General features: G+C 48.7%; 1 protein-coding gene across 4 annotated transcripts in view; it reads left to right on the top strand.

Moving 5' to 3' along the window:
* Positions 1-1652: 1652 nt before the first annotated feature.
* Positions 1653-27056, top strand: part of CDKL4 (cyclin dependent kinase like 4) — a 97703-nt gene continuing 72299 nt past the window's right edge. For 2 of the 4 annotated variants that reach the window (XM_038751662.1, XM_038751636.1), the window contains exons 1-2: positions 2682-2775; positions 15218-15441. In XM_038751662.1, coding sequence (XP_038607590.1) covers positions 15274-15441 — 168 coding nt within the window. In that variant the 5' untranslated portion in view covers positions 2682-2775; positions 15218-15273. Of the gene's footprint in view, positions 1719-2681; positions 2865-15217; positions 15442-27056 lie in introns of those variants that run through there. The other 2 variants (XM_038751653.1, XM_038751645.1) reach the window with 2 other exon arrangements.

Raw genomic sequence — 27056 nt, 5'->3', positions numbered from 1 at the left:
CCAAAGCCCGGGCTCTTTCCACTGAGCCACGCTGAATAGGAATATGCATCTGAATATAAGTCAATTGGTGGTGTTTACTGAGAGCTTACTATGTGCAGACCACTGTATTAAATGCATTAATAATAATGGGATCGTCTCTATATGTTGCCAACTTGTACTTCCCAAGCGCTTAGTACAGTGCTCTGCACACAGTAAGCGCTCAATAAATACGATTGAATGAATGAATAAAGCAGAAGCAGCGTGGCTCAGTGGAAAGAGCCCGGCCTTGGGAGTCAGAGGTCATGGGTTCTAATTCTTACTCCACCATGTGTCGGGTAGGTGACTTGGGGCAAGTCGCTTCACTTCTCTGGGCCTCAGTTCCCTCTTCTGTAAAATGGGGATGAAGACTGTGAGCCCCAAGTGGGACAACCTGATCACCCTGCATCCTCCCCAGCGCTTAGAACAGTGCTTTGCACATAGTAAGCGCTTTACAAATACCATTATTATTATATGAACACCCTAGACACCCTGAGCTCACGTGGGCGGGGAATGTCGACTTTGATTGTGGTAGGGTACTTTCCCAAGAACTTGGTACAGTGCTCTGCACACAGTCAAGTGCTCAGTAAATGAGAAGCAGCGTGGCTCAATGGCAAGAGCCCGGGCTTTGGAGTCAGAGGTCAGGGGTTCAAATTTTGGCCCCGCCAATTAGATGTGTGACCTTGGGCAAGTCGCTTCACTTCTCTGGGCCTCAGTTCCCTCATCTGTAAAATGGGGATGAAGACTGTGAGCCCCACGTGGGACAACCTGATCACCTTGTATCCTCCCCAGCGCTTAGAACAGTGCTTGGCACATAGCGCTTAACAAATGCGGGCTCTCAGTCTAGAAGGGGGAGACAGACAACGAGCCCACGGTTGGGAAGGGACTGTCTCTCTATGTTGCCAACTTGGACTTCCCAGGCGCTTAGTACAGTGCTCTGCACACAGTAAGCGCTCAATAAATACGGTTGATGATGAAACAAAACATATTAACAGAATAAAATAAATAGAATAAATATGTACAAATAAAATAAATAAATGGAGTAATAAATATGTACAAATATATATCCATATATACAGGTGCTGTGGGGAGGGGAAGGAGGTAAGGCGGGGGGGGGATGGAGAGGGGGAGGAGGGGTAGGGACCGTTGTTGGGAAAGGGACGGTCTCTATCTGTTGCCGACTTGTATTTCCCAAGGGCTTAGTACAGTGCTCTGCACACGGTAGGCGCTCAATAAATACGACTGGATGAATGAATGAGTGAATGAGTGAATGAATGGTTTGATGTGTTGATTGCTTAGAGGCGGCCAGGAGAGGGCAGCACCTAATGGGGCTGAGGGGGCGGGGCTTCGAGAAAGGGCGGGGCTGTGGGCGGGGCTTCGGTATTGGACGACGTCGTGGACTGTGGGCGGGGCTTCGGGATTGAGTGGGGCTCCTGGGGGGGCCCCCTGCGGTGTGTGGGCGGGGCTTCGGAAGGGGGCGTGGCTGTGGGTTTGTGGGCGGGGCTTCTGGAGGGGAGGGGCAGCCGGTCCGGGGCCTTTCTCTCGGCACCACCCCTTCCCCCGTGCGGTAAGCGTCCGGTTGCCTAGGAACGGCTTAGTTTGGTGGGTTTTTTTGTTGTTCTTTTTCCTTTCCCCGCCGTTGACCTCCGGAGACGGGTCGGGAGCCCTCGCCGGCCGGCCCGCACACCACGGCCGGAGACGGGGTAGGAATTGGGTAGGGGGGGAACGGGGGGGGGGGGAACACCGGAAGTCCGGGGGCCATGGGGGGAAGGGCAAGGGGGGAGGGCCTGGGGAGGGGCGGGGCCACTGGAAGTCCGGGGGGAGGGGGGAAGGGGGCGGGTCCTGAGGAGGGGGCGGAGCCACCGGACGTCCGGGTAGAAGGGGGCGGGGCCTGTGGAAGGGCGGGGCCACCGGAAGTCCGAGGGGGGAGAAGGGCGGGGCCCGGGGAGGGGGCGGAGCCAAAGGGAGTCTGGAGGGGAGGAGGGGCGGGCCCTGAGGAGGGGCGTGGACATTGGACGCCCGGGGTGGGAAGGGGGACGTGGCCTGGTGTGGGCGTGGCCGTCGGAGGTCCGGGGGAGGAGAAAGGGGCGTGGTCTGGGGATGGGCGTGGCCATTGGACGGCCGGGGTGTGAAAGGGGCGTGGTCTGGGCAATGGGCGTGGCCGTCTGAAGCCCCGGGGAGAAGAAGGGGCGTGGCCGTATGAAGGCCCGGGGGAAGGGGGCGGGGCCTGGAAGAGGCGTGGCCACCGGAAGTCCGGGTGAGGGGCGGGGCCTGGTGGTGGGCGTGGCCACCGGAAGTCCGGGGGCGAAGGGGGCGTGGTCTGGGGAGATGGGCGTGGCCGTCTGAAGCCCCGGGGAGACGAAGGGGGCGTGGCCTGGGGGCGTGGGCGTCTGGAGGCCCGGGGGAGAAGGGGGCGGGGCCTGGAATGAGCGTGGCCACTGGAAGTCCGGGGGGAAGGGGGCGTGGCCGCCGGAAGCCCGGAGGGTGCGAGGGGGCGTGGTCTGGGGTGGGCGTGGCCGCCGGAAGTCCGGGGAAGGAGAAGGGGGCGGGGCCTGAGGCGGGGGCGGGGCGTGGTGCGGCGTCCTCCCCGCCCCCCGCCGTGTGTGGACCCCCCCCCCCCCCCCCCGAGTCCGGCGCTCAGTACGTGCCGGCCGGCCGGCCGCCGTAGTAGGCGCCGGGGTGGGCGCCGTCGGACGGCTGAGGCGGCGGAGGAGGCCCGGCCCGGACCAGGGAACTGGCTCTCCCCAGCTCACCCGCCAGGTCAGCCCAGCCCAGCCCAGCCCCACGCCCCGCATTCGAACCCAGGACCTTCACACCCCCAGCCCGCTTCTCGACAACTTCTACCAATGGTAATAATAGTGATGGCATTTATTAAGCGCTTACTCTGTGCGCAGCACTGTTCTAAGCGCTGGGGAGGATACAAGGTGATGAGGTGGTCCCACGGGGGGCTCGCAGGCTTCATCCCCATTTGACAGGTGAGGAAACTGAGATCCCTCCAGTCAGTCAGTCGAAGAGCGCTTGTAATGATGAGAAGGAGGATTATAGCATTTATTAAGCGCTTACTATGCTCCATCACTGCTCTAAGTGCCGGGGAGGTTACTGATCAGGTTGGCCCACGGGGAGGAATCACAGTCTTCATCCCCATTTTACAGATGAGGGAACTGAGGCCCAGAGAAGTGAAGTGACTTACCCAAAGTCACCCAGCTGACAAGTGGTGGAGCCGGGATTTGAACCCATGACCTCTGACTCCAAAGCCCAGGCTCTTTCAAGGCCCTGCTGAGAGCTCACCGCCTCCAGGAGGCCTTCCCAGACTGAGCCCCTTCCTTCCTGCCCCCCTCTCCATCCCCCCATCTTACCTCCTTCCCTTCCGCACAGCACCTGTATATATGGATGTATGTTTGTACAGATTTATTACTCTATTTATTTATTTATTTTACTTGTACATATCTATCCTATTTATTTTATTTTGTTAGTATGTTTGGTTTTATTCTCCGTCTCCCCCTTTTAGACTGTGAGCCCGCTGTTGGGTAGGGACTGTCTCTATATGTTGCCAATTTGTACTTCCCAAGCGCTTAGTACAGTGCTCTGCACATAGTAAGCGCTCAATAAATACGATTGATTGATTTCCACTGAGCCGCACTGCTTCTCAGATGTGCCAAGCGCTGTTTTAAGCGCTGGGGTAGATACAAGGTGATGAGGTTGTCCCACATGGGGCTCACAGTCTTCATCCCCATTTTCCGGATGAGGGAACTGAGGCCCAATGAAGTGACTTACCCAAAGTCACACAGCTGACAATTGGGGGAGCCGGGATTTGAACCCATGACCTCCGACTCCAAAGCCGGGGCCCTTTCCACTGAGCCACGGTACAAAATGAATTGTGTTAAGTGTTTACTGTGAACAGTAGATCCGTTAGGCGCGGCCCCTGTCCACAGCGAGCTTACAGTCTAGAGGGGGAGACGGCCACCAAGTGTAAATAAATAAATGAGGGATGTGGACGTATCATCATCGATCGTATTTATTGAGCGCTTACTGTGTGCAGAGCACTGTACTAAGCGCTTGGGAAGTACAAATTGGCAACATACAGAGACAGTCCCTACCCAACAGTGGGCTCGTATAATAATGATGGTAATTGTTAAGCGCTTACTATGTGCCAAGCACCGTTCTCAACGCTGAGGGAGATACAAGGTCATCAGGTCTTTCCACGTGGGGCTCACAGTCTTCATCCCCATTTTCTCGATGAGGAAACTGAGGGCTGAGTAAAGGGTGCAAATAAAGTAAAGCTCCAGGCTTTTGTGCCTGATGGGGGGGGAGGGGGAGAATACCGTTCATTCATTTATTCAATCGTATTTACTGAGCGCTCCCAGCGCTTAGAACAGTGCTTGGCCCATAGTAAGCACTTAACAAATGTCAGTATGATTATCAGTCGTATTTACTGAGCACTCCCAGCGCTTAGGACAGTGCTTGGCACATAGTAAGCACTTAACAAATGTCAGTATGATTGTTAGTCGTATTTACTGAGCACTCCCAGCGCTTAGAACAGTGCTTGGCACATAGTAAGCACTTAACAAATGTCAGTATGATTATCAATCGTATTTACTGAGCACTCCCAGCGTTTAGAACAGTGCTTGGCACATAATAAACACTTAACAAATGTCAGTATGATTATCAGTCGTATTTACTGAGCACTCCCAGCGCTTAGAACAGTGCTTGGCCCATAGTAAGCACTTAACAAATGTCCGTATGATTATCAATCGTATTTACTGAGCACTCCCAGTGCTTAGGACAGTGCCTGGCACATAGTAAGCACTTAACAGATGTCAGCATGATTATTATTGCCGTGTGCAGAGCACTGGACTAAGCGCTTGGGAAGTCCAAGTTGGCAACATATAGAGACGGTCCCTACCCAACAACGGGCTCACAGTCTAGAAGGGGGAGACAGAGAACAAAACCAAACATATCAACAAAATAAAATAAATAGAACAAATATGTACAAATAAAATAGAGTAATAAATACGTACAAACATGTATACATATGTACAGGTGCTGTGGGGAGGAGGATTCATTCGTATTTATTGAGCGCATACTGTGTGCAGGGCACTGTACTAAGTGCTTGGGAAGTCCAAGTTGGCAACGTATAGAGACAGTCCCTACCCAACAGTGGGCTCACAGCCTAGAAGGGGGAGACAGACAACAAAACCAAACATATTAACAAAATTAAATAAATAGAACAAATATGTACAAATAAAATAGAGTAATAAATACGTACAAACATATATACATATGTACAGGTGCTGTGGGGAGGAGGATTCAGTTGTATTTATTGAGCACTTACTATGTGCAGAGCACTGTACTAAGCGCTTGGGAAGTACAAGTTGGCAACATATAGAGACGGTCCTGACCCAACAGCGGGCTCACAGTCTAGAAGGGGGAGACAGAGAACCAAACAAAACATATTAACAAAATAAATAGAATAAATATGTACAAATAAAATAGAGTAATAAATACATATATACAGGTGCTGTGGGGAGGGGGATTCAATCGTATTTATTGAGCGCTTACTGTGTGCAGAGCACTGTACTAAGCGCTTGGGAAGTACAAGTTGGCACCATATAGAGACGGTCCCGACCCAACAGCGATTCACAATCTAGAAAGGAGAGACAGACAACAAAACAAAACATGGAGACAGGTGTCAAAACCATCAGAACAAACAGAATTATAGCTATAATGCACATCCTTAACAAAATAAATAGAATAGTAAATATGTCCAAGTAAAATAGAGTAATAAATCTGTACAAACATATATACAGGTGCTGAGGGGAGGGAAAGGAGGAGAGGAAAAAGGGGGCTCAGTGTGGGAAGGCCTCCTGGAGGAGGTGAGCTCTCAGTAGGGCTTTGAAGGGAGGAAGAGAGTGAGCTTGGCGGATGTGGGGAGGGAGGGCATTCCGGGCCAGGGGGAGGACGTGGGCTGGGGGTCGACGGCGGGACGGGTGAGAACGAGGCACAGTGAGGAGGTGAGCAGCAGAGGTTGTTTTTTGAATATTAGAAAACGCACATGTGTTCTCTCTCTAAGTGCATTGTCTAATGAACTGGACAGTCGTGTTACCAATCAAGCGAAATTACCTCCCCCTCCCTGCCTAGAAAAAGCAAGTCTCCAAAGGCAACCCTCCTCTCACCTAGGATTCAGAAGCTGGGTAATTTGATGTATAGTCTGTGATGACCTTGTTTCCTCAGAGCCCCACTTGCCCATTGTTTCAGTAGTAGTGTTAACAATTAATTCAATCGTATTTCAGTCGTATTTATTGAGCCCTTACTGTGTGCGGAGCACTGTACTAAGCGCTTGGGAAGTACAAGTTGGCAACATAGAGAGACGGTCCCTACCCAACAGCGGGCTCACAGTCTAGAAGGGGGAGACAGACAACAAAACAAAACATATTGACAAAATAAAATAAATACAATAAATATGTACAAATTAAATAAATTTATTATTTCAATTCAGTTGTATTTATTGAGAGCTTACTGTGTGCAGAGCACTGGAGTAAGTGCTTGGGAAGTACAAGTCAGCAACATATAGAGATGGTCCCTACTCAACAGTGGGCTCACAGTCCAGAAGGAGGAGAAGGAGAACCAAACAAAACATGTAGATATATGTATATGTGTGTGTGTACGTGTGTGTGTGTATATATATATACACATATATATATACTAATGATGGCATTTATTAGGCACTTACTATGTGCAAAGCACTGTTCTAAGCACTGGGGAGGTTACAGTGTGATCAGGTCATCCCACGGGGGGCTCACAGTCTTAATCCCCATTTTCCAGATGAGGTAACTGAGGCCCAGAGAAGTGAAGTGACTTGCCCAAAGTCGCACAGCTGACAAGTGGCGGAGCAGGGATTTGAACCCCTGACTTCTGACTCCAAAGCCCGTGCTCTTTCCACTGAGCCACACTGCTTCTCATCTCTCTCTCTCTCTCTCTCTCTCTCTCTCTCTCTCTCTCTCTCTCTCTCTATATATATATATATATATATATATATGAATAATATGAATAGATAAATATATAAATATATAACATATATGTAAAATGTGTATATATGTAATATTTGTGCTGTGAGCCCGGTGTTGGGTAGGGACCATCTCTATATGTTGCCAACTTGTCCTTCCCAAGCGCTTTGTACAGTGCTCTGCACACAGTAAGCGCTCAATAAATACAACAATGAATGAACTGTATATATGCAGTATATATAGCTACTATAGCTACATAGCTATAGCTACAATGTCTGTTAAACCAAAAGAGGAAATAAATTAGAAGAGTCTTGCCAAGTTGCCAAACCCAAGCCTTCCCAAGCTCCCCGCCATGAGCTGTTGGAGGCCGTCAGTCACCAACACCAAACCTCCCTCATCCCACAGGGCTCCCAGGTAGTTGATGATGATGATGATGATAATGGCATTTATTAAGCGCTTACTATGTGCAAAGCAGTGTTCTAAGCACTGGGGAGGTTACCAGGTGATCAGGTTGTCCCACGAGGGGCTCACAGTCTTAATCCCCATTTTCCAGATGAGGGAACTGAGGCCCAGAGAAGTGAAGTGACTTGCCCAAAGTCACACAGCTGACAATTGGTGGAGCCGGGGCTTGAACCCGTGACCTCTGACTCCAAAGCCCGGGCTCTTTCCGCTGAGCCACGCTGTTTCTCTGTGTCGACCAGGATCCGAAACCCAGTTACTGCCAGCCTAGATCCTCCTTGGAAAGGCCCTGGAGTGCCGTCGAGTGTTTTCTCCATCTCTACAATTCCAAGCATAAACACACGCAAAAAAATATACGACCCCGAAGTAAGGAAATCCGGGCTTTCTCTTGGGATTTGACGGACCCGGGCATCGAATCCTTTCTTCCGTAGCTTCCCTCCCGGAGATTCCAGTTCTATTCGTTTCCTCTTTGTGCCAAAGGATGGTAATGGCTTGAAAGGGAGTCGCACGTTTTGAAAACCCCAGAGGGCTGAGTTAAGATTCATCGCTGAATTGGTCGGAAGCCGATGGCGCGGGATGAGTATTCCAGCGAGTTCCCCTTCCCCTTTTCAATCAATCCATCAATCGTATTTATTGAGCGCTTACTATGTGCAGAGCCCTGTACTAAGCGCTTGGGAAGTACAAATTGGCAAAAATTTTCCGCACCCCCGGGCCCTCAAACCTGGCACAGGAACATTCTGGCGGAAACCTTGCCCCCTGGTCTTGAGAGTCCATGGGAGGCGAGCTCGATTCGGACTCCTCCAATCTGATTTACTTGTATTCACCCCAGCGCTTAGTAGAGTACCTGGCACGTAGTAGTAACGTGGCTCAGTGGAAAGAACCCAGGCTTTGGAGTCAGAGGTCATGGGTTCGAATCCCGGCTCCGCCACATGTCTGCCGTGTGACCTTGAGCAAGTCACTTAACTTCTCGGAGCCTCAGTTACCTCATCTGTAAAATGGGGATGACGACTGTGAGCCCCACGTGGGACAACCTGATCACCTTGTATCCCCCCCAGCGCTTAGAACAGTGATTTGCACATAGTAAGCGCTTTTTTTTTAACATATTTGTTAAGCGCTTACTATGTGCGAAGCACTGTTCGAAGCGCTGTTGGGAGATACAGTGTGATCAGGTTATCCCACGTGGGGCTCACAGTCTTATTCCCCGTTTTACAGATGAGGGAACTGAGGCTCAGGGAAGTGAAGTGACTTACCCAAGGTCACACAGCTGACAAGTGGCAGAGCGGAATTGGAACCCATGACCTCCGGCTCCCAAGCCCGGGCTCTTTCCACTGAGCCACGCTGCTTCTCTGTGCTTAACAAATGCCATCATTATTATTATTAAGTGCTAAATAAATGCCATTATCATTAGTCACTTCACTTCTCCGGGCCTCAGTTACTTCATCTGGGAAATGGGGATTAGGACTGTGGGACACGTGGGACAACCTGATCACCCTGTATCGCAGCGTGGCCCGGTGGAAAGAGCCCGGGCTTTGGAGTCAGAGGTCATGGGTTCAAATCCCGGCTCCACCACTTGTCAGCTGTGTGACTTTGGGCAAGTCTCTTCGCTTCTCCGGGCCTCAGTTCCCTCATCTGTAATATGGGGATGAAGACCGTGAGCCCCTTGTGGGACAACCTCATCACTTTGTAACCTCCCCAGTGCTTAGAACAGTGCTTTGCACATAGTAAGCGCTTAATAAAGGCTATCATTATTATTATTATTACCCCAGCACTTAGAACAGTGCTCGGCACATAGTAAATGCTTAACAAATACCAACATTAGTATTATTATTCGGGCCGTCCTAGGACTGGCTGGAGACAGCGCCAGGGTTCTGTGGTAAACTGGATTCTTCTTATGGTATTTTTTATTCTGCTATAGAGAAGCAGTGTGGCTCAGTGAAAAGAGTGCAGGCTTGGGAGTCGGAGATCATGGGTTCGAATCCCAGCTCCACCACTTGTCAGCTGTGTGACCTTGGGCAAGCCACTTAACTTCTCTGTGCCTCAGTTACCTCATCTGCAAAATGGGGATTAAGACTGTGAACCCCCCGCGGGACAACCTATTACTCTATTTATTATTACTCTATTTATTACTCTATTTTACTTGTACATATCTATTCTATTTATTTTATTTTGTTAGTACGTTTGGTTTTGTTCTCTGTCTCCCCCTTTTAAACTGTGAGCCCACTGTTGGGTAGGGACTGTCTCTATGTGTTGCCGACTTGTACTTCCCAAGCGCTTAGTACAGTGCTCTGCACACAGTAAGCGCTCAATAAATACGATTGATGATGATCACGATGACAACCTGATCACCTTGTATCCCCCGCCCCCGCGCTTAGAACAGTGCTTTGAACATAGTAAGCGCTTAACAAATAGCATCCCCCCAAAAAAAAGCACTTACTATGTATAAAGCACTGTTCTAAGCGCTTGGGATAGTTGCAGGTTAATCAAGTGGGATACCGTCCCTGTCCCATGTGGGGCTCTCAGTCTTAATAATGATAATGATGGCGTTTGTTAAGCGCTTACTATGTGCCAAGCAAGTCTTAAGAGGGAGAGCAAGTATAGAATCCCCATTTTGCAGTTGAGGAAACAGACACAGAAAAGTTAAGTGACCTGCTCAAGGGTACCCAACAAGCACTTGGCCGAGCCAGGATTAGAACCCAGGACCTCTGATTCCCATTATTTTCACTGAGAGCTTTTTTTATGGTGTGTGTTAAGCACTTTCTATGTGTCAAGTTAATTAGGTAGTAAATGCTAGGTACAAGTTAAGTAGGTCAGACACAATCCCTGTCCTGCGCGGGGCTCTCAATTTAAGTGAGCAGGTAGTTAATCTCCATTTTACAATTGAAGAATTTGAGGCCCAGAGAATAATAATAATAATAATGATGATGGCATTTGTTAAGCGCTTACTATGCGCAAAGCACTGTTCTAAGCGCTGGGGAGGGGAAACAAGGTAATGAGGTTGTCCCATGTGGGGCTCACAGTCTTAATCCCCATTTTCCAGATGAGGTAACTGAGGCTCAGAGAAGTTCAGTGACTTCCCCAAGATCACACAGCAGACATGTGGCGGAGCCGGGATTTGAGCCCGTGACCTTTGACTCCCAAGAGAAGTGAACCGACTTGCCCAAAGTCATAGTGCAGACGGCGGAGCTCCGAGCTCAGGTCCTCTGACTCTCAGGCCTGTGCTCTTTTTCCACTAGGCAATGCTGTTTTTTGAGCGTCACTCCCAAACTTGCCCATCACAAATCTTCCACAGGGACGGAGAAGGCTAAAAAAAAGATGAGTCTGTGTGTGTGACCCAATATCCTTTTGAAATCTGCTTTCCACTCCCAATCCGCCCTTGCTCCATTACTACTAGTTCTCCTTTTTTTATTCATTCATTAATCATTATTCAATAATAATCAATCATTAATCATTTGTTGAGCGCTTACTGTGTGCAGAGCACCGTACCAAGTGCTTGGGAAGTACAATTCGGCAACAGATAGAGGCGGTCCCTACCCGACAACGGGCCTTTCCACCTCCAGACTCGAAATGGAAGATTGCCGTCTACACCCGAGGTGAAACCCGAGGCTTTCTAGAAAGGGAGGACAGTGCTGAAGAAAGGAGAACCCAAAGGGTGTTCTTGTCAATCCTTGTGATTTGTTGATGTCAGGGCTCCAGGGTCAGGCTTGAAGACAGGACAAGCGGAGCCTGACCATAATTAGCGCTTAGTAAGCGCTTAGTACAGTGCTCTGCACATAGTAAGCGCTCAATAAATACGATTGATGATGATAATTGGCACCAGCACTGGCCAGATGTAGGTAGCATCATATACTGAAACAGTAGGAAAAATTCACATTCCTAGAGTAGACACAACTATAAAGGGATACCAGATAGAAGAGTTAGGCCCAGTGTTACCCTTTGGGCCACTGTGGTTCATAAACGGCATTTAAAGAAGTATCGCAGAAGACCTATCCCTTTTTGTCTTTTATTTTTCACAATCTCTATTATTTCAGGAGTGAGAATCATTTAGTCTCCTGTTGGTTGTGTCAGAACTAGGTACGATAAGCTCCCCGGGGCTAAAAATAAATGGGGAATCGTTCCTTAAAATGGGTTTACATTTGGGCAGCACACATTTGCGTTTTTTCCGTGCCCGTGAAGTGGAAGACTAGTGCCTTGCATTTCTTCTGGTTTCATGTGTTATTTCCTGCCCTCCTCCGTTGATTTTATCTCCTGCTTTCCGTTGGCATCTCCCTCCAGGCAAAAAAGGCAAAGCAGCCGAGTTTGTTGGGTAGAGAGAAAGAGGTTGAGCAGGGAATATGCCTGTTTATTGTTGTAGTGGACTTTCCCAAGCGTTTAGCACAGTGCTGTGCACACAGTAAGCGCTCAGTAAATTTATCGAATGAATGAATTAAATGGTTCCAATGCCCTCTGAGAGTTAGGAAGAGGACTACTGTATGTTGTGCTTCTATCTGCCCTTTTTCCTTGTAGGAGTAATAATAATAATGGTGTTTGTGAAGCACTTACTATTTGCCCAGCACTGGTCTAGGCGCTGGGGTAGATACAAGGCAATCAAGTTGTCCCATGTAGGGCTCACAGTCTTAATCCCCATTTGACAGATAATAATAATAATAATGGCATTTATTAAGCGCTTACTATGCACAAAGCACTGTTCTAAGCGCTGGGGAGGTTACAAGGTGATCAGGTTGCCCCACGGGGGGCTCACAGTCTTCATCCCCATTTAACAGATGAGGTAACTGAGGCCCAGAGAAGTCAAGTGACTTGCCCAAAGTCACACAGCTGATAAGTGGCGGAGCCGGGAGTAGAACCCACAACCTCCAACTCCCAACCCCGGGCTCTTTCCACTAAGCCACGCTGCTTCTAACGGTAATTAAGTACTGACTTTGTGCAGAGATCTCTGCTGAGCACTGGGAAAGAATTCACAGGTGGGAATGAAACACGGTTTCTGGCCTTCAGAGAGCTCAGTCTAAAAAATAGGAAGGGGGAAAGGACACTGGCAGGGACACGTGAGATGAAACGTAACCCAAAGACAACATAAAGGCGTGGACGGACGCCCAGAGTCGAAACAAAGAGCGTTAGGGTGCTGAGGTCAGAGGAGCAGAGTTTGGGGCTCCTCACAGCTCAGAGTCCACGGTCAACTAGCGCTTAGAACAGTGCTTTGCACATAGTAAGCGCTTAACAAATGCCAACATTATTATTATTATTAACTACAAGCAGCCGCCACCACAGTCTTCCTGAGGATAAACAAGCAGTGTGGCTCGGTGGAAAGAGCCCGGGCTTGAGAGTCAGAGGTCGTGGGTTCTAATTCCGCCTCTGCCACCTGCCAGCCGTGTAACTTTGGGCCAGTTGCTTCACTTCTCTGGGACTCGATTTCCTAATCTGTAAAATGGGGATTAAGACTGTGATCCCCACCTGGGGCAACCTGATTACCTTATATCTCCCCCAATGCTTTAAACAGTGCTTGGCACATAGTAAGTGCTTAACAAATAGCATTATTATTATTGTTGCGGCCTTATGTTGTGGCTGGTTTCGTCTTCCTCCCCCGGGGCAGGGCAGGACGGAGGTTCCTTAGTGACAGAGAGGAAAGTCAGTGGAGATGCCACCATGAAGGAGGATGCTGACTCCTGTGCTGCTTCTAGACTGTAAGCCCGCTGTTGGGTAGGGACCGTCTCTCTATGTTGCCAACTTGGACTTCCCAAGCGCTTAGTCCAGTGCTCTGCACACAGGAAGCGCTCAATAAATACGATTGAATGAATGAGAGCCCTAGGCATCGAGAGGGGGAAGTGGCAGGTTTCTGGAGGATCCCTGGCCGTCTCGGGGAGGGAAAGGCTGGGTGGGAACGCTCTGCAGCGGCTTAGAGCCTCCCGGCCCGGAATGCTTGGGGCGTCCTGGGATTTGCCAGATGGGATTCAGGGAATTGCAATGGGAAGGCAGAAGGTTCCTGGAAGATTCACTTGGTTGTCTTGAGGGGGAACGAGAGGCCGTGTGGGAGCACTCTGCAGCGGCTCAGGTCCTCACGGCCCGGAAGCCACGGGGTGTGCCAGGAGAAGGGGCCCTGAGAAGCGCGATGTGGCACGCCAGCCAGCTTTTTGGTTGTTGTTTTCTTCTTAATGGTAATTGTTAATAATAATAATTTTGGTACCTGTTAAGCGCTTACTATGTGCAAAGCCCTGTTCTAAGCGCTGGGGAGGATACAGAGTTATCAGGTTGTCCCATGTGGGGCTTACGGTCTTAATCCCCATTTTACAGATGAGGGCACAGAGAAGTTGCCCAAAGTCACACAGCCGACAAGCGGCGGAGCTGGGATTTGAACTCTGGCTCCCAAGCCCGTGCTCTTTCCACGGAGCCACACTGCTTCTCTAAGTTAAGCACTTACCGTGTGCCAGGGAATGTACCACAGCGCTTAACATCAATCGCATTTATTGAGCGCTTACTGGGTGCAGAGCACTGTACTAAGCGCTTGGGAAGTACAGTGTGGCAACATATAGAGACAGTCCCTACCCAACAGTGGGCTCACAGTCTAAAAGGGGGAGACAGAGAACAAAACCAAACATACTAACAAAATAAAATAAATAGAATAGATATGTACAAGTAAAATAAATAGATAAATAAATAGAGTAATAAATATGTACAAACATATATACGTATATACAGGTGCTGTGGGGAAGGGAAGGAGGTAAGATGGGGGGAAGGAGAGGGGGACGAGGGGGAGAGGAAGGAAGGGGCTCAGTCTGGGAAGGCCTCCTGGAGGAGGTGAGCTCTCAGTAGGGCCTAAGGTTATGGATGTCATCAATCGCATTTATTGAGCGCTTACTGTGTGCAGAGCACTGTACTAAGCGCTTGGGAAGTACAATCTGGCAACATATAGAGACAGCAAGAACAGTGGAAACATATAGAGACGCTTAGAACAGTGCTCAGTGCTTGGCATAATAAACATGTAACAAATACCATTATTATTATTATTATTACTACTAAGTGTTGTGGTAGATACAAGTTAACCAGGATGGACACGGTCCCTGTCCCACATAAGGCTCACATTTTGTGGATGAGGTGATTGGGGTATAGAGAAGCGAAACGACTTGCTCAAGGTCACACATTCACTGCCCACCACATCAAGCAACGTAGTCTGGTGGGTAGCGCATGAGCCTAGGGGTGAGAAGGACCTGGTTCTAATCCTGACTCTGCCACTTGTCTGTTGTGTATATGTATATATGTACGTATTTATTACTCTATTTTATTTGTACATATTTATTCTATTCATTTTATTTTGTTAATATGTTTTGTTTTGTTGTCTGTCTCCCCCTTCTAGACTGTGAGCCCGCTTTTGGGTAGGGACCGTCTCTATATGTCGCCGACTTGGACTTCCCAAGCGCTTAGTACAGTGCTCTGCATACAGTAAGCACTCGATAAATACGATTGAATGAATGACTGTTGGGTGACCTTGGACAAGTCACTAACTTCTCTGGAAATCTGTAAATTGGGGATTAAACCTGGGCGTCCCACATGGGACAGGGACTGCATCCAACCTAATTTGCTTTTGTCCACCCCAGCGCTTAGTCCAGTTCCTGGTACATTAGTAAGCACTTAAATATCATTAAAATTGCTTTAATATAAAAAAGAAGCTTACAGTCTAAAGGGGGAGAGACCTATTTAGGAAAATCAAAACAAAACTCATAATTTGAGTAAACAAACTCATTTTTTTCCAGGGGTAACTCGTAGAAGAAGCAGCTGGACAAGCACCTTAATTGACTCTTCACGTAGAATGGAGAAGTATGAGAAGCTGGCCAAAATTGGAGAAGGTTCTTACGGCGCCGTGTTCAAGTGCAGAAACAAGAACTCTGGACAAGTCGTGGCTATTAAAAAGTTCGTGGAATCCGAAGACGATCCTGTTGTTAAGAAGATAGCACTAAGAGAAATCCGCATGCTAAAGGTACCGAACTTTCGTTTTCAGGACACTAAATGTCATGATATTGAGGTATTGTGTAGTGAAGCATTCTTGGGAAATTCTGAGTGGATAAACTTTCTTTATCCTATCTGCATGTGCCTTCACCTGGTTTTTCCTTTTACTGTCAGGGAAATCAGGCTGTCATAACCATGAACTGAAACACCTAAAGGTGGTTTCCTCCCTGCTCTCTAGACCCTAAACTCATGGGCAGAGTAAGTGACCGCCAACTCTGTTGTGTTGTACTCAACTGAGCATTTAATACAGTGCTCTGCACATAGTAAGCGCTCATTAGATACCATTGATAGATTGATCCTCCTCCCCCTACCTCTGCCCCATAAGTCTTGTGAACCTCCGTTGTTTTTCGATCCCCTTGGGCTAGAACGCGTGTCTTCGTTAACAATCTGGAGATCTCACAATGAAATAATTAGGCACCATTTCTTTCCCCCAACTGAAATCTGTTCTGAGTAGAACATGTTCCGCAAGTCGGTGCAAGAAAGATTCCGTGTGGGGAGAAAACACGTGCGCGTTTACGTGACGTCGGTTAGGATGCGGCGCCGCAACTCTTCAGCCCGGACCGTACGGTCCTTTGAGTTTCTGTGTGGTCTTGGAACTCCACGGTACCGAGCCAAAAAGGAATTAGCGGCAAGCGCGAAAAGCAGCCCAACATCATGAACTGAAGAGCCGCAAACTCAGACTGTAATATGGCCAGGAATCACACATTTTTTTAAAAAATCCTTTAACCAGAAGAGCGACGCGATGGTTTGGGGGATGTGGAGTGGCAGCAAGAAGGAGGTCCCAGGGTGGGAGGAGGGGTAGTAGCAAACAGAATCTGGGGACCGGGCGTAATAATAATAATAATGAAGGTATTTGTTAAGTGCTTACTATGTGCCAAGCACTGTTCTAAGCACTGAGGTAGGTACAAGGTCATCAGATTGTCCCACATTCGTTCATTCATTCATTCATTCAATCATTTATTGAGCGCTTACTGTGTGCAGAGCACTGTACACATGGGGGGTCATAGTCTTAATCCCCATTTTACAGATGAGGTAACTGAGGCCCAGAGAAGTGACTTGCCCAAGGTCACACAGCTGACAAGTGGCAGAGCCGAGATTGGAACCCACGACCTCTGACTGCCAAGCCCGGGCTCTTTCCACCGAGCCACGGTACCCTCTCCTGGCCTGTGAGATAGAGAATTCGGCCCCTGCGGCCGCCGAAAGGACTGGCTGAAATAGTGATAATAATAATGACAATGATAATAATAGTATTTAAGTGCTTACTATATGGTAAACTCCGTCCGAAGCACCGGGGTAGATACAAGCTAATCAGGTTGGACACAGTCCCTGTTCCACGGGGGGCTCACAGGCTCTATCCCCATTGTACAGATGAGGTAACTGAGGTACAGAGAAGTGAAGTGACTTGCTCCCAAGAGCCAGGATTAGAACTCAGGTCCTTCAGAGTCCCAGGCCCGATCTCTTTCCACTGGGCCATCCTGCTTCCCCTACTTTCCCTAGTAAACGAAGCATAGGTTACCCAGTTTTTATCCACAACCCACACAGCACGAGTCATTTGTGACGACTCACAAGCCCTAGCATTATACTAGCAGTGGACATAAGATAGGAATTGAGAAGCAGCATGTATGTGTGTGTGTGTGTGTGTGTATATATATATATATATATATATACACATACCTGTATATATGTTTTTACAGATTTATTACTCTATTTTACTTGTCCATATTTACTATCCTATTTATTTTGTTAATATATTTTGTTTTGTTGTTTGTCTCCCCCTTCTAGACTGTGAGCCCATTGTTGGGTAGGGACCGTCTCTATATGTGTTGCCAACTTGGACTTCCCAAGCGCTTAGTACAGTGCTCTGCACACAGTGAGTGCTCAATAAATACGATTGAATGAATGAATGACTGCGTCCAATCTGATTAGCTTGAATCTACCCCAGCGCTTAGTACAATGCCTGGCACATAGTAAGTGCTTAACAAATACCATAAAAAAAAATAAAATAAAAAGTCAATCATGGTATCAACTAACCCACCTACCCCTAATCTATTAATTGATAATGATAGTATTTGTTAAGCACTTACTATGTGCCGAGCACTGTTCTAAGCGCTCGGTAGATACAAGGTAATCAGGTTGTCCCACGTGGGGCTCACAGTCTTCATCCCCATTTTACAGACGAGGGAACTGAGGCCCAGAGAAGTGAAGTGACTTGCCCAAAGTCACACAGCCATTAAGTGGCGGAGCCGGAATTAGAACGCACGACCTCTGACTCCAAAGCCCGTTCGCTGTCCACTAAGCCACGCTGCTTCTCCAATTCCCACTAAATCAATGGTGCAGTCAATCCGTGGTATTATTGAGTGCTTCAGCACTTAGAAAAGTGCTTTGCACATAGTAAGCAATTAATAAATGCCATTATTATTATTATTATTATTATTACTCTGTGCAGAGAACTGCTCTAAGTGCTTGGGAAAATGCAACAGAGTCAGTAGATGCAATTCCTGACTGCAAGGAGTTTACAGTCTACTGGAGAAGACAGATTTGAAAATAGAGGAGGGATAGGGAAAACAGAGAGAATAAGACTGTTTATATAAGTATCCTGGGGCTGGGGGGAATATTATAATGCGTAAGAGGTGCATAACAAGTACACAGTCCAGGCAGAGAGACGGGTAGATAGGGGAAGTAAAGAGCTTAGTCTGTGAAGGCGTTCTTTGTACGTTTTCTGTTTTCGGTGGTATTTAAGCACTTACTGTGTGTCAAACGGTGTTCAAAGCACTGGGGCAGAAAGAAGCAGCGTGGCTCAGTGGAAAGAGCCCGGGCTTTGGAGTCAGAGGTCATGGGTTCAAATCCCGGCTCCGCCACTTGTCAGCTGGGTGACTTTGGGCAAGTCACTTCACTTCCCTGGGCCCCAGTGACCTCATCTGTAAAATGGGGATGAAGACTGTGAGCCCCCCGTGGGACAACTTGATCACCTTGTAACCTCCCTAGTGCTTAGAACAGTGCTTGGCACATAGTAAGCGCTTAATAAATGCTATTATTATTATTATTAGATACAAGTTAACCGGGTCGGACGCCATCCCTAGTCTCTAGTCTAACCAGGAGGGAGAACAGTTCCCTCATCTGTAAAATGGGGATGAAGATTGTGAGCCCCACGTGGGACAACCTGATCACCTCGTATCCTCCCCAGCACTTAGAACCGTGCTTTGTACATAGTAAGCGCTTAACAAATACCAAAATTATCATTATATTAAATCCCCCCCTTTTTTTTTTTTTACAGCTGAGGAAACTGAAGCCTAGAGAAATTAAGTGACTTGCGCAAAGTCACACAACCAGCAAGTGGTAGAGCGTAAATTAGAACCCAGGTCCTCTGACTCCCAGCCTTGGTCTCTTTCCAATAGGCCACGCTGCTCTGTGAGAGTGACTCCCAAATCACTCATGGAGATGTGATTTTTTTTTGAGAGAGTGGTGGACTGTTGGATAATAATAATTGTGATATTTGTTAAGAGCTTACTATGTGCCAGGCACTGTTCTAAGCTCTGGGGTGGAGACAAGAAAATCGGATTTGATACCTCCCGTGTCCCATGTGGGGCTCACAGCCTTAATCTCCACTTTACAGATGAGGCCCAGAGAAGTTAAATGACTTGCCCAGGGTCACACAGCAGACAAGTGGCGGATCTGGGACTAGAACCCATAACCGTCGGACTCCTAAGTCCAAACTCTCTTCGTAGGCCACGCTGCTTTTCCTAATAGGATAGGATATGAATAGATGTGTAGGATATGAATCTGATAGGATATGAATAGAGAAGCAGCGTGGCTCCATGGAAAGAGCCTGGGCTTTGGAGTCAGAGGTCATGGGTTCAAATCCCGGCTCCTCCAGCTGTCAGCTGTGTGACTTGGGGCAAGACACTTAACTTCTCTGGGGCTCAGTTACCTCATCTGTAAAATGGGGATTAAGACCGTGAGCGCCCCGTGGAACCACCTGATCATCTTGTAACCTCCCCATAATAATAATAATGATGGCATTTATAAAGTGCTTACTATGTGCAAAGCACTGTTCTAAGCGCCGGGGAGGTTGCAGGGTGATCAGGTTGTCCCACGGGGGGCTCACAGGCTTCGTCCCCATTTTACAGATGAGGTCACTGAGGCTCAGAGAAGTGAAGTGACTCGCCCAAAGTCACCCAGCTGACAATTAGCGGAGCCGGGATTTGAACCCCTGACCTCCGACTCCAAAGCCCGGGCTCTTTCCACCGAGCCATGCTGCTTCTCATAGTAAGCGCTTAATAAACGCCATTATTATTATTATTATATATGTATAGAGTATGAAGTGAGAGAGAGTCCCAGGCCCAAGGGAGAAAGAGGGCGAGAAATCAGTGGTGGGATAGAAGAGACTGAGGCAGAGAGTAGATTGGTGTTGGAGGAGTGGAGTTTGCAGGTTGCTGCAGGGCAGAGGTCCAGGACCCTATGGCTCTTTTAGACTGTGAGCCCACTGCAGGATAGGAACTGTCTCTATATGTTACCAACTTGTACTTCCCAAGCGCTTAGTACAGTGCTCTGCACACAGTAAGCGCTCAATAAATACGATTGATGATGATGATGACGATGGGAGCCAGATACGGCCCCGCTCGATATCAAATGTGACCCTCCAGCGCGGGCGTGCCCACCCGCACACTCCACCCCGTGAGGGTGACGGCACCCCCATCAGCTTCGCCTCCCCAGAGCCACGCGAGGAGCTGGGCCGGATCAGGAAGGGGCTCATTCATTCTTTCAGTCGAATTAATTGAGCGCTTTCTGTGTGCAGAGCACTGTACTAAGCGCTTGGGAAAGTACAGTGCAGCAGTAACGCAAAGTGGAATTGCAGATTGGAAGGTTTTTTACTAAGCGCTTGGGAAAGTACAATACAGCAGTAAAGCAAAGTGGAATTGCAAATTGGAAAGTACAGCACAGCAGTCCCCACCCACGGTAAACTCACAGTCTAGAAGGGGGGAGACAGACATCAAAACAAATAAACAGACATCGATATAGATAAATAAAATTACATCATCATCATCATCAATCGTATTTATTGAGCGCTTACTGTGTGCAGAGCACTGTACTAAGCGCTTGGGAAGTCCAAATTGGCAACATATAGAGACAGTCCCTACCCAACAGTGGGCTCACAGTCTCAAAGGGGGAGACAGAGAACAAAACCAAACATACTAACAAAGTAAAATAAATAGAATAGATATGTACAAGTAAAATAAATAGAGTAATAAATATGCACAAACATATATCCATATATACAGGTGCTGTGGGGAAGGGAAGGAGGTAAGATGGGGGGGATGGAGAGGGGGACGAGGGGGAGAGGAAGGAAGGGGCTCAGTCTGGGAATACAGAAGTGTTAGGGGGTGGGGGAAGAGCAAAGGAAGTGGGAGATGAGGAAAAGTGGGGCTTAGTCTGGGAAGGGCTCTTGGAGGAGATGTGCCTTCGTTAAGGCTTTGAAGCGGGGGAGAGTAATTGGTGGATTTGGGAAGGGGGGGTGTTCTAAGCCAGAGATAGGACGTGGGCCGGGGGTCAGCGGGGAGACAGGCGAGAACGAGGCCCAGTGAGGAGGTTAGCGGCCGAGGAATGGAGTATGTGGGCCGGATCGTAGGAGAGAAGGGAGGTGAGGTAGGAGGGGGCGAGGGGATGGAGAGCTTTAAAGCCAATTCAGTCGTATTTATTGAGCACTTACTGTGTGCAGAGCACTGTACTAATAGATGTAGAAGCAGTGTCGCTCGGCGGAAAAGAGCCCGGGGTTTGGAGTCAGGGGTCAGAAGGTTCAAATCCTGGCTCCGCCAACTGTCAGCTGTGTGACTTTGTCTAGGGGAATGATTTGCAATGGAGGACTTTCTCCATCTCCAAAGAAAAGGTGAGGTGTGGGGATAGCTGGAGGGAAAAAGAGAGTCTGCAACCACAGTCCCTTGTAGATTTGATTGGCGTGGCTCAGTGGAAAGAGCCCGGGCTTTGGAGTCAGAGGTCGTGGGTTCAAATCCCGGCTCCGCCAATTGTCAGCTCGGTGACTTTGGGTAAGTCACTTCACTTCTCTGGGCCTCAGTTCCCTCATCTGTAAAATGGGGGTCAAGACTGGGACCCCCCCGAGGGACAACCTGATCACCTCCCCAGCGCTTAGAACAGTGCTTTGCACATAGTAAGCACTTAATAAATGCCATCATCATGATTATCTTTACAAGTCGGTAACATATAAAGCCAATGGTGAAGAGTTTCTGTTGGATACAGAGGTGGCTAGGCAACAACTGGAGATGTTTGAGGAAGGGGGTGACAAGTCATTTAACTTCTCTGGGCCTCAGTTCCCTCATCTGTAAAATGGAGATGAAGACTGTGAGCCCCACGTGGGACAACCTGATCACCTTGTAAATTCCCCAGCGCTTAGAACTGTGCTCTGCACATAGTAAGCGCTTAATAAATGCCATTATTATTATTATTATTATTATGTCCTGAACGTTTCTGTGAAAAGATGGTATGGTCAGCAGAGTGAAATATGGACCGGAGTCAAGGGAGGGAAGAGATTGGGAGGTGAGAAAGGAGGCTAATGCAGGATCCAAGCTGGTGGCTCCATGCCTCACTGGACAGTAGGGTGAGTTTAAATATCCCTCATCCTCCTTCTCCCCCTCTCACTTCACCCCAGACCATGCCCACAATCCACCCTCCAAGGCGGGCCCAACAGGATGATGATAATGATATTTGTGGCCCTTTCCCACCTGGGGCTCCCAGGTTTAATCCCCAGTTTCCAGAGGAGGTAAGTGAGGCCCAGAAGAAGTGAAGTGACTTGCCCAAAGTCACACAGCCGACAAGCGGCGGAACTGGGATTGGAACCCAAGTCCTCCAGTACTCTAGCCGCCAGGCCACACTGTGGGTTGGGAACAGGGGCGAGGGCAAGAATGTGACCTGCTTCCTTCTCTCCGGGCCTGGCAGCCTTCCGGAGCCATTCTGCACACAGTAAGCGCTCAGTAAATAAGATTGGATGAATTCATTCATTCATTGAATCGTCTTTCTTGAGCAGTTACTGTGTGCAAAGCACTGTACTAAGCACTTGAGTACAATCCTAACCCTGTGGGATGTTTTCTCATGAAACCGAATAAATAAACGACAAATTTATTTCACGTACCTGCACCTCTGTGTGGTATTTCGGTAGGATTTAATATCCTAGGTAGTCATCTCCTTGGAAGTTTGGTGAATAGAATTGCTAACTTGTACTTCCCAAGCGCTTAGTACAGTGCTCTGCACACAGTAAGCGCTCAATAAATACGATTGAATGAATGAATGAATGAACAACAAATCGACACATTCCCTGCCCACAGTGATCTCCCGGTTGAGGGGGAGACACATAATATATGTAAACAAATAAATAAATTACAGCTATATACATATGTGCTATGGGGCTGGGAGGGAGGATGAATGAATAATAATGATAAAAATGGTATCTGTTAAGCGCTTATTATGTGCTAGGCACTGTACTAAGCTCTGGGATGGATACAAGCAAATCAGGTTGGACACAGTCCCCATCCTGCATGGTGCTCACAGTCTCGATCCTGACGAGGAAACTGAGGCCCAGAGAAGTGAAGTGACTTGCCCAAGGCCACACAGCAGACAAGTGGCGGAGTCTTGATTAGAACCCATGACCACCTTACTCCCAGGCCCGGGCTCTACCCACTACGCCAGGGGAGTGGAAGAAGTGGAGAGGAGGGCTTAGTCAGGGAAGGCTCCTTGGAGGAGATGGGCCTTCAGTAAGGTTTTGAAGTGGGGGAGAGTGTTATGTTTGTATGTATTTATTACTCTATTTTATTTGTACATATTCTATTTTATTTTGTTAATATGTTTTGTTTTGTTGTCTGTCTCCCCCTTCTAGACTGTGAGCCCACTGTTGGGTAGGGACCGTATCTCTATGTTGCCAGCTTGTACTTCCCAAGCGCTTAGTCCAGTGCTCTGCACACAGTAAGCGCTCAATACGATTGAATGAATGAATATGAGGAGGGAGGGCGTTCTGAGCGAGAGGCCGGCGGCGAGGTAGATGAGAAGGAGGTTCAGTGAGAAGGTTAGGAAGCCAGGAAGGAGGTGGGGGCGGGACACGCGGGCTGGCCGAGAAGCCGGCAAGTTCACCGGAGCACCGGCCTGGGCGGTGTCACCCGTCGTCCGGGGATGGGTTCGTTCAGTGATCGGCGAGGCGAGATATGTCCCGAGGTGACCCTTGGGTACCGGCCATCTCAAGGTCAAAAGCTATCTCGTGACCACCTGAGCCAGCAGGCGGAACTCGGAAGTGAGGGTGGGGTACCGCCCCCACGACCAAATCTGCTAGATTGACGGCCCAAGCTGGGAATACAGAAGGTGTCCCTCGCCCCCGTGCCAATCAAATTAGGTATGGAGGAGGAGGGGAGGGCAGAGATTGGATAGACTGAGGCCGGAAGCTGGAATGGCCTAGGGGCACAGGCAATAAATACCTGTCGCCTCTGACCTTCGGGGTCAGACACCAGGACCAGCAGCCGCTGCAGCAGCAGCAGCAGCAGCCCACGTGTGTCTCCCTGCCCAGAAGGCCAGATGCCCGCTCTACAACCAGAACCAACACACTGAGGCAAGGGCCGGGGACGGGTTCGTTCAGTGATCGGCGAGGCGAGAGAGAGAGAGAGGCCGGGGATGGAAAGCCTTAGTTTTATATAAAATTTATTCCACGAGGTGAATTGAATTTATGTAATTGTTTAGGCGCAATGGATTGAGCTTCCCTTTCGGGAGGAATATAATCAATTAGCAATATTAGAGCTTCCCTACACGGGAGGAACACAATCATCCGTTAATCGCGCGCGGGTGGTTGGTTAACTCTCACCCATGTGCACTTTCCACTCGGGAAGAACCCACTTACTTTCCCACATGGGAAGAATTCATTACATTACCCGCGCACGTGGTGGGCGGCTAGCTCTCACAATGTGCTCTCCCTACATGGAAGGAATCCACTCATAATTCCCATCAGCAGCGGGATACCTGGGTCCCACCCACGAGACACTCACCCATCCCGCGGCCCTTGCCTCAGTGTGTTGGTTCTGGTTGTAGAGCGGGCATCTGGCCTTCTGGGCAGGGAGAGACACAGGGGGGCTGCTGCTGCTGCGGCTGCTCCTGCTACTGCGTGTCCTGGTGTTCTGACCCCGAAGGTCAGAGGCGACAGGTATTTATTGCCTGTGCCCCTAGGCCATTCCAGCTTCTGGCCTCAATCTATCCAATCTCTGCCCTCCCCGCCTCCTCCATACCTAATTTGACTGGCACGGGGGTGAGGGACACCTTCTGTATTCCCAGCTTGGGCTGTCAATCTAGCAGATTTGGTCGTGGGGGCGGTATCCCACCCTCACTTCCGAGTTCCGCCTGCTGGCTCAGGTGGTCACGAGATAGTTTTTGACCTTGAGATGGCCGGTACCCAAGGGTCACCTCGGGACAGGCGGGAATCCCCCTCTTCCCAGCCGGAGCCGGGGCCTGGCATCCCCATCCGGGCGCCCAGCAGGGCACTGGCTCCCTGCTCAGGGCAGCTTGAACCTAGACTCCAGACCCCCGCCCCTCAGGGCCCATCCAGGGCTCCCTCAAGGCAAGGAACGACTGGGGCTCGTGGCCCTCTGGGGCTCAGTGCCCAATCACCCCACCTCGGGGAGGTCCCCAGTTCATCAGTTGTATTTATTGAGCACACTTGGGTATGCATCTACAGCGTGGCTTCGTGGAAAGAGCCCCGCCTTGGGACTCAGAGGTCGTGGGTTCTAATCCCAGCCCTGCCACTTGTCAGCTGTGGGACTCGGGGCAAGTCACTTCACTTCTCTGCACCTCAGCTACCTCATCTGGAAAGTGGGGATTGACTGTGAGCCCCACCTGGGACAACCTGGTAACCTTGTATCTCCCCCAGTGCGCAGAACAGCACATAGTAAGCGCTAAACAAATACCATTATTATTATTATTCTGTGTATTTTATTAATGATGTGCATATATCCATAATTCTGTTTATTTATATTGATGCTATTGATGCCAATCTACTTGTTTTGTTGTCTGTCTTCCCCCTTCGGGACTGTGAGCCCGTTTTTGGGTAGGGATTGTCTCTGTCGCCGAATTGGACTTCCAAGTGCTTAGTCCAGTGCTCTGCACACAGTAAGCGCTCAATAAATACGATTGAATGAATGAACACTATGGGCAAAGCACTAAGCATTGGGGAGAGCACAACATAACAGAATTGGTGGACACGTTCCCTGTCAAACAAGCTTAGAAGGGGAGACAGGTGTTACAGTAAATAAATAAATGATGGGTGTGGACATCAGTGCTGTAGGACTGGTGGAATAAAAAAAGTAAGTCCAAGGGGTGGGAAGGCCGCATAAATCAGGTGGCTTATTTGTGCCCCAACAGCCGTTTGGCTTTCCTGCCAAAAAAAAAAAAATAAATCACCAGCCCCTGCTATGAGTTGACTTTCCCATAGCCGGAAAGTGGTCTAACCCCAGTTTTATGCTGTCGACTGTGAGCTCGTTGTGGGGAGGAATGTCTCAGTTGTTATATTGTACTCTCCCAATGCTTAGTACAGACCTTTGCACACAGTAAGTGCTCAGTAAATATGATTGAATGAGTGAATATTACAGAACTTGAGAAATACCACTTCCTCGTGGTTAGAGCACAGGGCTGAGTGTCAGAAGGACCCGAGTTCTAAACCCCGTTCCACCACTTGTCCGCTGTGTGACCTTAGGCACCTTACCTTCTCTGGTGCCTCAGCTACTTCATTCATTCATTCAGTCGTATTTATTGAGCACTTACTGTGTGCAGAGCACTGTACTAAGCGCTTGGGAAGTACAAGTTGGCAACACATAGAGACAATCCCTACCCAACAGGGGGCTCACAGTCTAGAAGGGGGAGACAGAGAACAAAACAAAACGTATAAACCAAATAAATAGAATAAATATGTACAAGTAAAATAAATATAGAGAGTAATAAATATGTACAAACATATATACATATATTCGTTCATTCATTCAATCGTATTTATTGAGTGCTTACCATGTGCAGAGCACTGGACTAAGTGCTTGGGAAGTCCAAGTTGGCAACACATAGAGACTGTCCCTACCCAACAGTGGGCTCATAGTAAGGGCTTAAAAAATACCATAAACGAAACACAAAACGAAACCAGAAAAACCTCACTATATTTGAATCAAGGAGTCTTGCTTGGGAGATGTTGCTGCTGCCCTTTGGACATATAAAGCCTTTATTTAGTTACTCCTCAAAGTCGCTGCTTTGCACGTAACCCTATTCCCTCATAGGCGCTCTGAATAAGAAATAGATCTATCTGTTTCTAGCTATCTGAAAGGAGGCTATCTGGTCATGTGGAGGTGTCCAAATGAGGCCAGGGAGAGTCACCTTCCCCAGAGAACTGTGCCAATTAAAAGGGACACTTGGGTATTTCCTCCCAGCGCCTAGTACAGTGCACTGCACACAGTAAGTGCTTAATGGGTCATGGGTTCGAGTCCTGGCTCCACCACAAGTCTGCTGTGTGACCTTGGGCAAGTCACTTAACTTCTCTGAGCCTCAGTTACCTCATCTGTAAAAATG

This window comes from Tachyglossus aculeatus, chromosome 1, assembly GCF_015852505.1.
Source record: "Tachyglossus aculeatus isolate mTacAcu1 chromosome 1, mTacAcu1.pri, whole genome shotgun sequence".
Classification (NCBI taxonomy): domain Eukaryota; kingdom Metazoa; phylum Chordata; class Mammalia; order Monotremata; family Tachyglossidae; genus Tachyglossus; species Tachyglossus aculeatus.
Note: the sequence above shows the minus strand (reverse complement) of the source record. Positions and strands in the feature narration are given on the sequence as shown.